The sequence below is a fragment of the Indicator indicator genome, chromosome 11, assembly GCF_027791375.1.
Source record: "Indicator indicator isolate 239-I01 chromosome 11, UM_Iind_1.1, whole genome shotgun sequence".
In the NCBI taxonomy this organism is placed as follows: Eukaryota; Metazoa; Chordata; class Aves; order Piciformes; family Indicatoridae; genus Indicator; species Indicator indicator.
The window spans coordinates 28,174,840-28,191,362 of NC_072020.1; the positions used below are offsets into that span (position 1 = coordinate 28,174,840).

General features: G+C 38.0%; 1 protein-coding gene across 1 annotated transcript in view; it reads right to left on the bottom strand.

Moving 5' to 3' along the window:
* JAZF1 (JAZF zinc finger 1) overlaps nt 1–16,523 on the bottom strand; it is a 182,788-nt gene that overhangs the window by 20,429 nt on the left and 145,836 nt on the right. The window contains exon 3 of the mRNA XM_054385026.1: nt 8,581–8,777. Coding sequence (XP_054241001.1) covers nt 8,581–8,777 — 197 coding nt within the window. The remainder of the gene's footprint in view (nt 1–8,580; nt 8,778–16,523) is intronic.

The window sequence follows — 16,523 nt, forward strand, 5'->3', positions numbered from 1 at the left end:
ATCAGGATTCCCTGAAAACTCGGCGAGAAAACAGACTGCAGTCTGCTGGTGCTCCGTCAGCAGAACAGACCTTCAGGCACTTTGTTCCTTGCATCTAGGTCTATTAGGAAATCTCTGAGCAACAAATTTGTGCAGGTTTGACTAACATAATGTTCTTGGTCTTCATAAGCATTCAAGCTATTTGATTTTGGGCTCTAAATTAGTAATTATCATTTGTCATGCATTCACACCCAAGATATGATAACAGAACTGTTGCTGCGCATGCAATATGAGATCATCTTTGCTCCATGAATCCACAAGGCTTAAGTTTCAGCACGTTCTGGGAATGCAATTACTTCAGTTTGGTTTGGTTTTGCCAGTGAGTACCCAATGCAATACATACTCTTGTCTCTCTAAGGAACCTGGACAGTCACCTGACAACAGATGACAGTGAGAAGAGATCCATTTCTGAAGCACAGTGATGAGCACTTGAGTGTTTTTCACTCTGGCAATGTGGCATCTAGCTCTGAAAAAACAACAGCTTTTAGGCACTGCTGGGAACAAACCTGACCTGTGCTAAGAAATCCCCTATAGGAAATCATTGCACTTTTACTTCTTGTTTTTTGTTGCTACTGGAGACCTCCTACTACAGTTTTACTCCTTAAGGCAGAAACTAGAAGCTACCACAGATTTTACTTATTATTCATGCTCAGTCACAACCTCAGCCAACAGCTCATGTTATAATGTCACACCAAATCTAAACACAAACACATACATTACAGTTAGCTTACATGCTGATCTACTGTTCTGCACAATGCCATTCATGTAAAAAAAAAAGAAAATTATTTATGTATTTATTTTTTTTTACAAGAACACCTGTAAGGCTGTATTAGAATAGGTGCCTCAGACTTCTAAATGCTGGGCAAACACATGTATACATTAATTAGTGTGCAGGATTAATATAGGCCCCCAAACCTGCAGTTAGATGGAACCATTTTGGCTCCAACAATTATAATGAAAGTTCCCTTTCGTCATCTGTACAGAAATATGAAATCCTGGCATCAGTGAATTCCCTCAGTTTTGCCACAGACCACAAAACAGTTGCCTTGAGATATTTTATGGTACCTTGTAGGCCTGAAATGCATTCAGACAAACTTTCATTACATTGGAGAACAGAATTTGGTCTTCATTTTGTGAAGTACAGCTTACTTGCCCATACTGTTTATACAAGAGTGGGTCTATATATCTAGTTTTTAATAAAAACACAGTATACAAAGTTCTTTAATCTCTGAACAGGCAATTAAGCAAACAGAAACTTCTGTCAATCTGAACAACTAATGAGATGGTTCCACAGACATCTGAAAGTGTGACTTTTCAAGCTGCAATAGAACTTGGTTGATTTGTGCTTTACTAAAGCTAGACACCCCATAAGTCAAACACACAAAAATGTAGCACTCTCTGCCCACTTCTCAGCAATGATTTAATAAAAAGAGCCCTGGGATTCAAGCTCATATTTCTACTTCTCATTATTTTTTCAATTACATCCTCATGACACTACACTACATTAGCAGGAGGTGTAATGATTAAACCTGAGCATGTACAATACACTAACACAGGTGAAGAGTTCTGGAAGTGAATGGCTGAAGTCAGGCTTTTGTGCATACCTAAATTCTTACAACTCTACAAGCACAGAATGCTTAATCCCAGTCTACCAAAATGCTTGTAATGTGCTCCAAGTCAGGCACTCATCTCCTCAGTACCAGGTGCTTAGCATTAGAAGTGTGCTTAAGTACATGACCTGAATTTGTATATTTCCAAAAATCCATCACCTTGTACTTGTTTCCCTTGACCTGACCTGACTCCAAGTCTAAATTCCAGCACCTTCAAAACCTTAATTAAAAATATTTTGCAGTGCACTGTCCTTAAAAAAAAAAAAAAAAAGCCCACCATAAAAAATGTAGGCTTTGCCCAGACAAAAAGCTGTTGCAGATTATTAATTTAATGCTGCATAGTCTCCTCTGAATCAACCTGACATAGAGTTCACATATACCTCCTGCTGACAGAAGCCACAGATTCTGATAAAAATAGCAGTCCTGCTACAAATTCAGATTAATTTGGCTATACATCAATAGCACATCCAAACAAAAAAAGTTTGAGCACCTAACTCCTCCTCCTCTCCATTCTCAATTCCTTCATGGGGGACACATCCTTTACATTTCTGCTGTCCATTTTAAACTTAAAAAGTAGCTTAGCTCCGCAGAGCTCTTTTTCTTGATGGATTCTGTTTAACACACTGCTATAGCACTCTGCACAACAGCTGTCAGTGCCATAGGATTACTTCACTGTTGAAAGCATAACATATGGAAACTATATGAAATGTTAACTGCTTTGGTAACTATGAAGAGGAATGAGCTTTTGCAATACAAGAAGACAATGCATTTTAAAAAAACAATTTAAAGTTACAAATATTAAGCACACCTTTAGAATCTAGTTTCTGGCATGCCTGTAACTCTGTTTCAATATCCAGTTACAATGGTAGGTTACTGTTCTGATTGCTATGAACAGCAAACAATAGGTGGTTTTCTTTCAACACTTTTGCATTCTTAGCAAAAGGAATAGGCTCATTCCTTCATGAGTTAGTTATCCATGAAGGCAAATGCTAAACAGCAGAATTATAGGAATGGTATCTCATGTCACTGAGATAAGATTACTTGAGATAACAAGGTTTATTGGGAAAACTGCCACAGTGTTTTGCTCCCTAAAACCAAAGCTCCTGCAACAGAGAAGCCCTTAATGGACCAGAAGGCAAGTTGGATCCAGAAAGCAAGGTGGATCCTTACAGATTAATTTCTGAGTCCCAAGTGCCTTTGACAAAACCAGGAAGCATCTTTAGATGTAATACACAGACTTTCCTCCTGTGTAAATTAGTCACCCATAGAAAGAATAATGAGGCTCTAAATTATTTCATTACTAGCAAGAACTCTGTGTTAACACAAGAAGGAAGCTTAGTCTAAGTTTTAGGTCAACGTTTTGCCAGTAGTTGCATTTGAATCCTGAACAAAATCCAGCTGATCAAGAGAAAATTATTAGTCTGAGTTATAAAAATCTCTTAATTTTACTGAATAGAAGTTTCTATATACACTATTTTAGCCTTAGAGGATATCCCCAAATGATGTAAAAGCAGCACAATTCTAATTTACTTTGTTAATAATACCTACAACAAACATAAACATATTGAAGATTGTTGTAGATAAATTTAAGAATACAGACAACACTAGGTATCAAAAGTATTTCTAGTTACATCAGGCTCTAAAAAGACACACTAGGTGAAGATTTGTTACTTTAATTGAAAATATATGGATTTTCACTTTCTGTCTTTAAATCACATATTATATAAACTCATGGTTCACCACTACTATGATTTATTAGAAACAAATTAGCCCATTTCACATGATCTATAACTGGCTGGAACAGTGCAGTTTTAGGATTACTGACACAGCTACAAAGTAGTCTTGATTTGGGTTTGAGAATATGCTCTATATACCTAAAAAAGTAGTTAGGTACTATAGATATACTGAGTCATCACTCAAGTAGTAACCTCAGATGGTAAATGTAATGGTTTCTACACCAATAGTACTGACTTGAAAGCTTCAGTCATGTTTTTTCAGTCTTAAAATCCTGCTGCACTGAAGTTTTAGGTATACTTGATTACAATATTGCTGTTCAGATCCCAGATTCTTTAAAGGTTAAGGTCAATCCTGCATAATACTTCTTACTCCAAATTAAAAGTAATTATTACTTTCATGTTTTATTAGGAAAAAAAAAGATGAGATTGAAAAGTTATGTATTTTCTGTGGGTAGAAAATGGGGTCGCTTTTTGTAAATATTGAGGGTGGGCTACTGGAACTTTTCAGGAAGTTTGCCATATTAAGGAAAGGCAAAACCTTTCAAGTGCAGTCAATCAGAAATGACTGCACAAATACGACTCGCCAGAAAGGCATTTATCTTAATGATTAAGACAAACCATAGTTAGTCACCTACTTAAATGACAGCTGCAAATCAAAACAGGTCCTGCCAATTCTCTCAAGAGGGCAGCTATGACCACCCATGAAAAGTTTCACTCTTTCATCTCCTTTACAAGCACAAGGACTGCCAGCCACCCAGAGCATCTCTAGTGGTGGCTGCCAGGATGGGCTGCCATCCACTGCCCAACATGACCAGGCAGTAAGCAGGTCTATAAACCCATGAAACAGCATAGATGTTATAATTTGTAGTCTGTTGAAAAGCAAAATAAACAGGAAAGAAATTCTGAGAGCCAGTTTCCTCAGAGCAAAATCTAATGCTGAGGTTTTCAAATATTCCAGCTCTTTTTCTGGGGGGTGGGCAAGACTTAGGTTTGAGCCATTAAAAAGCTGGTTGGTAGTATTAAACTCTCGCTTTAGGATTTATATGAACACCAAAAATTCACTCCAGGCTGAAATTTACTATCCCAGGCCTAGAATCATTTAAGAAAAAGAAGAGAAAACCACACCACCCAACCCAAAACCAACCAAAAAGTCACAAATATGGAGGAAAACACAAACAAATACAAACCAGTGGTTTCAAATGCTTTTGGGCACTCCTTCAATGCAAAAGTGGCTTTATTTTTTCTAATGTTTTTAAAGTCAGAATTACTATGAATTACTTTTGTACCTAAAATTGGGCCCCACATTATTTTAATAATGAATTACCAAGAAGGTACTATCACTGAAACTTTTTCAAAGCTTTTCAGTATCAAGAGATATCATAGTTTTCAAAGGAATGTCAACGGTCTGACTTACATTCAAAAGGCAGAAAGCTAAGGGTGGGAAATTTCATCTGTGAGCCACAGAGATGTATGAAAACATTAAAAAAAATTAAGTGTATGTTAAAAGATGTAATGTCAGCTCCATTTTTATCCATAACTAAACTTTATTAGTTTTGTGGGTTTAAATTGGACATTTAAAAATAAAGGCAACGTAAGTTTTTGGGACTTAATTGAGCACTTCTTAAATAAAGAGATATTTCAATGTTTGCAGACTGTTAATGTCTTTTCAAAACTAGCTATGTGCTGGTGTTACTTAGCTATAATTCCCTATCACCCTGAGGAGTCTATATTGCTGATGGAATCCAATTCTTTTGCTAAATTCCACTTGTGAACTCTAACAAGAGCATTTAAGTCTACTAAACAAAGTCTCCTGGGAGATAGTATTGTTACAATACAAAATGGAACAAAATTTTCAGATGAACTTTCTGCAATCATTAGAGAATGCAGGTCTTAAGAAGTGAAAACTTGTTACAGGAGAGGGAATAAAAAGCCAAATGTAAGAGGAGAGCACATGCCAGTCACCCCTGAGGGAAGAGAGGGGAGGTACAGAAAATTAACTGCTGCATTTCTACTTCCCTCCAAAACCACAAATGGGGTGTTCCAGGGGGCTAACACATAGACAGTCTGCAGATAAATACGTGCCTACCTCATTACCTGAGAAGAGCCTTAAAGAGCACACTTCTTTGCTGAGTATTTTTGCTTCTACATGAATAATCCCATTTATGCAGAAGAAAGTGCTACACATACACATGCAGCATTTGCAGCACGCATGTCTGTCAGCTTGGGAGCTGCTCAGCTCTGTCTGCGAATTTGGCCTCTAGTCGTCTGGCACAGATTTTTACCACAAAGCTTAGCAAACGTTCTCCGCAGCCAAACCACCTTGAGCTGCTGCTTATCGAATTTCACAAGCTGAAGGGCTTTGGGTCTGGTCAATGCACGGGTGAGAGATCATGATAGGAAATTATGCCTTGCTGAAAAATGACACAAGCAGCTTAACGGTACCAGGAAACGGCGAGGCTTAGCCGCAAGGACATGCGTGAAGCTGGGATTCAGGCAGCTGCTAGCTTCACCCAGGAGAAGACTACCACACCTAGCAAAGTCAGCAATAGCAGCACACCTCAAGAGAGGACAATACATGGATAACAAGACCCAAAAGATTAGTGTGGTTCCTCCTCTCTGCCTCGAACAAGAATGACAAGCAGTGCCCTGCTAAGCGACATGACATAACATATGCCCTGCTAAGAGACATGAATATTTGTACACCATCTCACCAGTCTGTAATGGGTGCTTTCTTTCTGGCATCTAAGTTGGCACCACCTTGGAGTTATACCCTGTGCAGTCACTGTATGTAATGCCAGGCACACTGATTTCCTTAGAAATTAACAGACAACCGAGATGGGAGATAATAAAAGAGAAACTACCACTCTGTATGTTTCATTAATAAATTCGGTCAAAGCAATCTCTTTTTCTTTTTTACAAACTATGGGTCTAAAGGAGGACCAAGGACAGTCATTATATTTGGATAACAGCAAATACTTAACATCAACCCAGATGATGCCCTTTCAGACAACCTAAGGAAAACCATCCTTCTTATTTTCTCAAGTCCCCACAACAGACATGTTTACCTGTATTCAAAGACGAGTTAACAAGAGTTTGCTCGCAGCACAAATCAAACAGGATCGCACTGAAGGAATACAGCAATACTCTTCATTCTCACTGGATGCAGTGGAGGGTATGCCTGTAGGGCTTGAAAGTTGTGTAGGCACTGTGAGGCTGAAATGCAGGACGGTTTACATACTCTGCTTCCCTGAAATGGATCTTGCCTAACTATAATTGACTTTGCCACCTTGCTAACTGACTGCCATATATACTTGCACTTAAGAGAAAAAGATTCACATCAGCCAGTAATACACATGTGAGTTGCCTATCTAAAATTAGTCTGCTGGCCTTCCTGGGATCCCTCTGCAGGCACTGCACTGACAGAAAGAGAAACTCAGCTGCAGCAGGACTTTGAACACCTCCTCAATTCTAGCCATCATAGAGGATAAAATCCTATGCCAAGCAAGCACTGTGAAAAATTCTGTAATTCTCAGAAAAATCTCAGTGCTTATTTTAGGTCCAGAAAAAAAATCTAAGATGACAAAAAAATGCAACTTCTGGGCTGAGACTGATTGCTGAAATGCAACTGTGTTGATAGTTAATTAAAAAAAAAGAAAACAAAAAAATCAAGATCAAGAAAGACTGTACAGGTTTTGCTACCAAGGCTATTACAACACCTAACCCTGGAAGAGGTCTTCAAACGGGAACTTGGAACAGAGGGTGCAGAAAATGGAAGCTGATATTATTTACAACTTGGCAGGCAGGATACACAGAAACTCAGTTAGCCAAAACAAGCTGATTCTCCAAGCTACAGGTAAAACAAAATTTTGAGTAACTTTAAAAGTTTGAAAAAAATACTATATAAACAGTAAAAGAAAAAAAAAGTATTTCAGTAGACAGATATTAGCTTTTGGTTTTTTTTCCAGTACTTGATAGAACATGTTTCAAAGAGTATATTACTAACCAAAGTTGCTGACAGATGTGCAAAAGTTACACTACCTGACCACATCATGAATTAGCCTTTCCAGAAGAAGCTGTACAAAAAGCAAAGCAAAAGAAAGCAAAAATTCTTTGACATCTGTAGAATGTCAAGGAAATTAACCAGTTTGTTTCAAATAGGAGATAATTAAGAAAATGTTATTTCTAAAATTTTCTCTTCTACTTACATCATTTAGCTGTTCTCAACATGCTTCTCTTTTTCATATCCAAGGACACACTGAACAAACAATTCATTTCAGAACTTCCAAACAGTGTTGGAAGGACCACTACAACTTTTACATTTAATCATTAATACTAAAACATTAAATAGCTTATACAAAGCGCATGGCATAGCAGCTATCAAAGCAGGGATGCTCAGGTGATTTCCTATTAAGAAGAATTATTTATTACGGAACAGATTCATTATATGCATTTAGCTTTTTTTAGTGTTTAATCTGAAGTGTATCATAATTGTCTGACAAGATCTCTCCATAATGTAATCCCAACGTGGGCCAAGAGATCTGGCTCAGCACAGCATAAAACAATTTTCAGATTCTCTAGTCAGCGCAAAAAAATTCTCAGGGATATTATACCTGGGAAAATCCCTGGAATACTTGTTTTTGGAGAAAATGCAACACAGATAATTTTTTAAATACATTACTTTTTCTGAACAGAATTTTTAAATGGAAGTTATGTCTGCATGATGACAGCAGCTGAAATTCCTCTCTGTCCACTCATTTATCTATTAATTCAATCTCCCTCAAAAAACCAACCAACCAACCCACCCAAACAAAAAGTTGAAAGGGGTGGGAAGTGGGGTAGGGGAAGATGGTCCTGACCACTTTTACTTGCACCATAATCTGGCACTGTACCATGTGCAGAACTCTCCTACTGATACACTGGGGATCTTCTGCACATCTGGTATTTCTGGTAAGATCAGTTTCTTCATGTAATAACTTCATCTGCGTATTTTAATGTTAGTGTCCTCTGCTTTAGCAAAGAGTTTGGAAACAAATGGCCTAACACATCTTAGAGTTTGCAAACCAAATGTAAATAGAAGAGCCCGAAGCTTTCCTGGTTTATTCTCATGGGTCTTTCTTCCCAGTGCCTCAGTGTCTAATGTTCTGCAAATGCCAAGTAGCAAGTTTATTTAGGATAAACCAAGAGTAGGTGCTTACCTGTAGGAGTACTACTGCGAAACGAAGAGGAGGGAGTGATTGGAGGGGTGACTGGAGGAGTAAGGCTTCCACTGCTGTGGCGAGGTGGAGTAGATACATTCCCACGGGACACTGTGCTTGACAAAGTCAAAGATAGTTTCGGCTGAATCTTTTTCTTCAAAGACTCCTGCTCACGTCGAGCTGCATCAGTCATAAACCTAGAACAAGGACAAAGTCATGAGGATTAAAGGCTGAAATACTCTCTGCAGGCAAGCATTAGGTAAAGACAAAGCATTCCTTGCCCTCAGTGACCGAATAGGGCTTCAAACTCTCACAGGCCAAGTTCCTCCACAGCACACAGATTTCAGGAATACAAACTTCCCCATCAAAAGCTTTATTCAAGTGTTCAAGGTCTGTGCCATTTACTTCCCACCTGCATCATATGAAAACTATATTTTTTAAACTCCAGACAGTGATCAGCATTGCACACTATTATAACTATAGTCAATCCTTTTCAGTAACTCCCCTCAATCCTTCAGTCACAAAGTAGTTGAGAAGCATCTGTGACACAGTGCTGTAGGACAGCTTCTTCTGTGAGCCTCAACCAACAGTTTAAAGTAATATGAATCAGTGTATTTGTTTTGGCTCCATAAAACCCCAACAGCTTGTGAGTGGTCGCAATATATGGCTGTTTTGGTGGAAGCTGAGTGGATTCTACTTGAGTCAGGAAAGAAGGAAGGAAGGAAAGAAGGAAGGGAATGAGGGAAGGGAAAGGGGATTTTAGGTATCTGTACCAAATATGAAAGAAAATTCTTGCCTAGATGTCAGAAAACCACCTCCTTTTAAAGAGATATTTGCATTTTAACACAGCCTCAATACACTGGGGCATAAAATTGTAAGTATCATTATAGCAATAAAGATGTATCCTGTCCAACCATACTATGAAGGCAATAATAAGCAGATCAGATTTTAGTCATCCTCCCTGTTGCATAGGGTGGTGTTCACACCCCACAAGCCTCTCTCTCTCCAAACCCAAGACAGGCACAGCGAAACAAGGAGAATCATTCAGTTCCCAGCTATTCACTGACCCTGTTTGGACAAGCATGGGGGTTGTGTGCTTTCTTATATCTGGTTTGTAACGTCAGTGAGGAACCCAATCCTTAGAAAGAAATCCCTTCTACTCCCATTTTTTCTTTCCTTGCCCTTTCACCTTCCTAACAATTCAAGTCCCTGCTTCAAAATACAGAGGTGCAATGATTACTTAATCAAGAGCTTGCAGTAAGATTATTAAACATGGCAAAATATAGTATTTCTCTCCTTTCATTCCCTGGAATGGTTCAAATATTTTTATTGAAACTTTCCCAAGAAACTCAGTCTGAAGGAGACACCCACCATGGAAAATTTCAGCCCAAACAGCTGAATGTTGGCAAAGCAACATGCAACTGAAGCGGTCTTATAATGGAAAGTGTTGCACAACCCTCCATATAGGTGGCAGTGCAATGCACACAGTTTGCTGTTGTTACCAAGATAGAAAGTCACAGAAAATAAAGGAAAAGTTCAAATGAAAAAAACCACTCTTTTCAAATCAAACCTTTGTGATGTTTCTAAGTCCTGAAAAGTTCAAATGAAAAAAACCACTCTTTTCAAATCAAACCTTTGTGATGTTTCTAAGTCCTACTGCCCCCAAAAGCTTTGGAATCAAGAATGAACAGAAGCAGAACACATTCTCCCAGAAAATTCCTTCAGCCAGCATGTACTGACTGTTTCAAGATCATGCCCCAGTACAGCTTTCCTGATGATGTCACAGTTAGATTTTCATAAAACTCTTATTACACACAATTCTAAGATGGTTTAAGAGCTCTGGACTCATAGACCCAGTCTGAGGGTAAGGGTAATTATAACAACAATGACCATCAAATAAACTGCCAGTTTTTACTTGCCATCTCACTTGAAAGGGAAAAAACCAAGCTGATTGCCCTTCAGAATATATCTTCTTAACAACAGTCATAAAGGCATGAAGTGCTCTTTCCTCCTCTGCCTCACTGTTGCAGCTTGATGATGCAGGAAGGTAGCTCTGCTTGGGCCAGATCTGCTTCTGTGACCACAGACTTAGACTTTTACACAGAGAGTGAAAAAGGTGCCTCACAGCTACCTTGTGCGATCCCAGTATTAATTTGCTGCATTTGGTTTCTTCATGATCCTGTCTCCAAAACATATGCAAACAGAGGAGATGATGCAATCACAAGTCTCATGTTCTCCAGTTATTGCACATGCATACTAGTGAGGGAAGGGTGATTGTTCCGAGCTTGCAAAACAAGGAGATTACACTGTGGAGATGCTCAAGCCTAGGACTGCTCCACAACATGTCCAGTTGCACATCAGCTTAAAAAGAATGACAGCACTACCTGACAATAACACATATACCTCATCCTGTGCCTCACCAATGACAAGCTGCACTAAATCACAATGGGAAAAGGTAGCAGAACAGAATTAGTTCTGACCTTTTCTCAATATCACACAGAAAATGATGGAAAAACATTCCTTGTAACATACAGCTCGTATTCACGTTTACCTAATCTGGCTAACCTGTACTGGGAAAGCCCCATCACCTTTCCCAGAAAATAAAAAAAAAACAAACATAAAGCTGAGCTTATACCACTTGTATTCAGCATACTGCTCCTTAAGGCAACATTTGGTCAACCTCAAGACTGAATGGAGAGAGGAGAAAAGAATCCATGGTGCTTTATAGCAGATCTATGCTACCTTCTCGTTGTACTGTATTTAGATGAGAAGTGGTCAAATGTACTTGACAAATGGGGCACACACTAGCGTAACTACATACTGAAAGCCCCACATTAATTCTCCTGCTACTCTACACTCTGGTTACATCTGCTTTTCTTCTCAATCTCCTCCCACTTTTGTCTCAATATGTTTGTGCAATTCTTTGTCAGTGTTGTAGCAAGAGAAATAAGAAGGTGGGAATGGTAATTTCAGCTTCCATTCTTCATCACATTAGCAGCATTAGGGACAAAAAAAGGCTAGGATGGAAAGCATCTCTAGTTGTACAGTATTTTAAATTTTCAGGCCTCTACTTTGAAGAGGGATTAGGAGGATCTGCTTCTCAAGACAGGACCTCATTTCAGTAGAGTGAGGCTCTGTAGACAGAGAAATACAGTTAAACCCTTAGTCAGGCACTGTCTTCCACACCTTTTGCTGCCTTCACAAGCAAAGATAAAGGAAGATGTTTTGGTTTACCTGATGCTGGGAAGAGGAGACAACTGTTGAACAAATGAAAAGTTGAACTATTATTAGGTTGAGGAGAACTCTGGTGAAATGTAAATGGTGGGAGTTCAGTAATATGCTGTCTTGTCTCCTGGGAGACAACCATCAAAAACAGGGAAGAAACAGCACAAAATAATAATCCTCTCTCAATTATCGCCCCCAACCTGCATCACATTTCGCAATAGGCCCTAACTAGATCAAACAAATCATTAAAGGTCATACCTAAGTTTCTGTAAAGATCTGTTTCAGCCCAATAAATAAACACCACACATCTAAATTGGACTTCAGTGTGCACATTTATCTGAGATGAGGTCTTAACAAAGGAATTCTGTATTTGTTCTCAGCACCAGTCATACCCAGATTCATCTACTGCAAGCTTTCCCTATGTCCCAAGTAAGGAATTTTTATGACAAAACTGATGAGTATCTTAGAGAGACAGGAAAGAATCAGATTTCTCTTTATTATTCGTCTGAGGAATAGTTTACCCCTGGTACAATTCTTTAATTTCCATTATTCAATCTGTTTTCCTAAGATGTAAAAATAGTATCACCGCAAAAATCAACTACAGCCTACCATGCATTCTTCTGAATACGTCCACCTTCCTCAGACGTAGCAGAGATTATTAGGCTGCACATTACCTTGAAAAACATGTTAAAAGCAGACTCTGCATTGCATTTCTGCTTCATCACTGAAAAGACTCGAACACAACTTGCAGCGATACTCAAGATTGCTGTCACTAGTCTCACAGTGGAAATCTGTTCAACATGAGCAAGAGTTCAGAGGGTTTACTTTAACTGCCTGCTCTCCTCACACTCTTAAAAAAAAAATCAGTAAGATACAGAATATCCACCAAATATTTTGTGCTTCTAGCATGGAAAATTAATACAGAGTAATTTCAGATTTAAACATATGTAAGTGGAGCTCATGGACAATGATATGCCAAATAATCTACTATCACCCAAGTGGAATAAAAATAAAGCAGCAATTACCTAACCATCTCAAACCATTTACTTGCCTATAGTAAAAAAATATGTCTATTCACTGCTGATCAATTCAACATGTGCTAAAAATATTGAAAAGCAATTTAGTATCTCTTTTGATTTTGGGAATATACAGAAAAAAAACCCCACATCAGTGTGAATTACATTTCATATTTAGGCTAACACTAATACCAAATGTTGACCATAAGCACTACCTTCCTTTTTAATATCTATATAATTTTCTATTTGGAAAAGAGGGTTTTTCTTGTGTCTTTTTTCCCCCCCTCTGTTGCTGACTCTGCTATTCTGTTACTATCATGCCTACACTTACTATACCTGTACCTGCTTTTCAGGGAGCACCAAAATAATCCTCAATTAAAAATAAAAATAAATAAATCAGTGTTGTATGTTCCACCTACCATAAAACCAGATGTTTACTCAGAAATTAATATGCTGTTCTGAATCCCCCAGAAAAAAACATTTTGTTTGTTTTTTTGAAACAATATGATACATTGGCCTTTTCTTTCTTGAATTTGCAAAAGTTATGCAGCAAATGCAAAGTCCAGGACTGCATTTAATCTTATTTTTTATTGTCAGGAAAAAAAAATGCAGACTGGATAGATAACAGTAGAACAATAATGTTATCGGGACAGAGTCAATCTTATTTTAGATATTTCATTACTACAGAAAATTCATTACTTATTCCCTAGAGTGAGGATGGAAACTTGAGAAGCCCACATCACCTTTCTGCAGTTGTTTAAACAAACAAAACATTTGTGTTTAAAAGGCACACAATTAGAACTCACTGAAATCAACTGAAGAAAGGAACAATAATTTCCAAAACACTAGAAATATAGTGCTAGTTCTCTTCCCTCCCTTCCCATGCCTTCCCAGTTTTTTCCACCCTGCTTTGAATCAAGTGAGCGAGTTTGACAAAGGAGCTGTAACTTATCTGCAGTTTCAAAACTGTAATTTTCATGGAGGGAGAGACAACATTTAAGCAAAAGAGATACTTCAAGAAGGTAATTAGCAGGAAAGTAACCATTGTTTGGCATGATATTAGCACCTCTGTTACAAATAGATAAGTTAAAAAAGTTGTGATAACCCTGAAGCACATCCAATCAAAGCACTCACTATGCTGTGCTCTGCCTCAACATCAGCGTAGTTCTCACCAAACTAAGTCTGGAGTTTCGCCACTGGCACAAAAAAGAAAAAAAAGAAAAAAAAAAAAAAGAAAAAAAATGAAAAAAAAAAAGAAAAAATAAAGGACCATTTGGATAACGCAGTTGGGACACATTTTCAGAAAGCTGCAGCAAACCCCTGCCTTTAGCACAAGGCAGCAGTCACCATTTCAGAAATCATCCTCCCTGAGTTTACTAACAGGCTTATTAAGACATTCATCAGCTTTGGCTCTGCTTACAGCCACTAAGGAACAAACCCCTCATTGTCTGCAGCTAACAGCAGACACTTTCTGGATTACTGCTTAATTAATTGTTGACTATAACTTCATGAATCCTTACATTTCAGTTCATATCCTTATTAATACACAAGGATAATGTAATGTCACATGGCTTTATATTAGAGACAAAATGAGTAACTTAAGACACCCATGATGTGAAATATAAGAGGATTTAAATATTTTTAAAAAACATACAATTTTTTAAATGCCCACGGGCAGCTTTTAACTTTGCATCTCATATACAAAATCAGTACATTAATTTTCTTCATATGAAGTTACTATAATGAATGGTCTCACATGAAAGAGTACTGATGGCATCTTTTAGTAATACTCATACTACCAGTTTTTCAATTTAACTATTTTACATAGTCATCTTGCATTTTATGACTTATTAAACTACTTTATGCTTTTTTGTATTTGCATTTTTAATTGTAGAAATTATAAGCTTTGAGAAATTTCCAATCTCCTTGGAGAGGATGGAATCAAGCTGCTCAAAAGAATAAAAATAGGGGGTCTGTATCTACTACATTTGACTTGAACCTCCAAACAATTGTTACACAGGACTAAGTAGTGTACCAGCCCTGCTCTGGCTCCCTGCACAGGCTTCAATATTGTCAAATTGCCTAGTTCCAGTAGGATGTTTTAACTTTCAGATGTGCTTAACCTAAAATATCGTATTTTTTTCCATTACTGGTCCACCCTGTTTCCTTCTTGAAGAGCTTATTATAACTATTTATGTAAAACCAATTTATTTCAGTCAGCCCTACGTAGAAATAGATCTGTGTACGCATGACCTGCACTTTTACCGTTGGACTTAGTTTGGATTTATTGATGCCTCAAGGAATTTTAGCTCTAAGAAGCAGGGAGCTGAAATGTCAGATATTTTATTCCTGTGATGTTCCATTTATGTCTGGGTATTCTTGTGTCACTTTATACTGAGTTCTCCTGAGAATTCAAGTCAGCATCTAAACACAAATTCCTCAAGCAAGAATTTAAAAATAGAAATTATCACAAAGCATTGTTTATTATCTGCAAGGATGTCTAATATTGATCTGCACAAATAACCCAGTCCTGAGGATTTTACACAGTAGTAAACACTCTAACCAACACATTTTTCAGTCTTCCAGAAATGTATCACAGAGTGTCTGCAGTGACTCCTCCAGCAGCACTGATACAGTAAGCAATCCAGAATACTCATTCAACAACACAGTAAAAGAAACTGTGTTAATAAGCTGCATAATAAACTAATTCTTAAAGCCTATAGATGCTGATTGTCTTTTGAAACAAACCCAGCAAAGTGACTTGCAATGCACTCACTGTTTCCTTTTAAAGAAACACTAAATCTGTTTGGGAGAACATCAATACAGAATATGATCCTCCTATTAAGAAAGGGTATTCAGCTCAAAGGATACTCTCCCAAGCTTTAAATATAAGTGAAGATTTAGATGGAGAAGCATTTCTTTAACATGATTTATAAAACTATTCAGAGGGCTGGGTGGAGTAAAGCTTATAACAGAAAATTGCAGCAATCTTAACATTTGGAATGTGAAATGTCTGGTGTTAATAAACCAAATTTTCAGGCATTGAGAGTTGTTTGGAAGGACGATAGCAACTTATAAACAACCCAGCCTCATTAAAATGGCACACTGAGTATTTTCAGTCCTTCAGACTGCCGTAACGGGTCACGCATCCATATAATAGCTGACAAGAAAGATTCCTCCTAAAAGGCAAGAAACTTCAGGTGAAGGTAGACAAGGGAAAGTGGAGAAGGAAGAAAATAACCATCACGCATGTTTTTGCTGTTGCATAGAAAAGGAAAATGAATCTTCACTTCTGTAATTACATGCTATTTTAAAAATGTACCTTTCCATACCTGAAGCCGATTTGCCTGCAGGAACAAATGACTAAGTTAACAGTTCATTATGTAAGTTCATTATGTGTTAGTAGTTTAGGGGGGTAAAAAAAGAAAAAGTACCTAAAAATCAAGAATAAATTCCAAGGTCCCATTATTCATCTGTGAGGTACAAAAGCAGAACACTGATTTGCATTTTGACATGTTGCCCCTGTTAGTCTCGGAGTGAGCTATTCTAACCAGGCTCAGGCATGTGTGTGAGAGCAGTAAGTCGTCGTCGTCCCCCCCCACCCCGTCATTTTGCTCAGTCTAGGAGAAACAGTTCCCTCACCGGCCGCCACCCTCCCACCTCCAGCTCGGAGTGATCTGATGAAACCAGCGAAACCCTGCT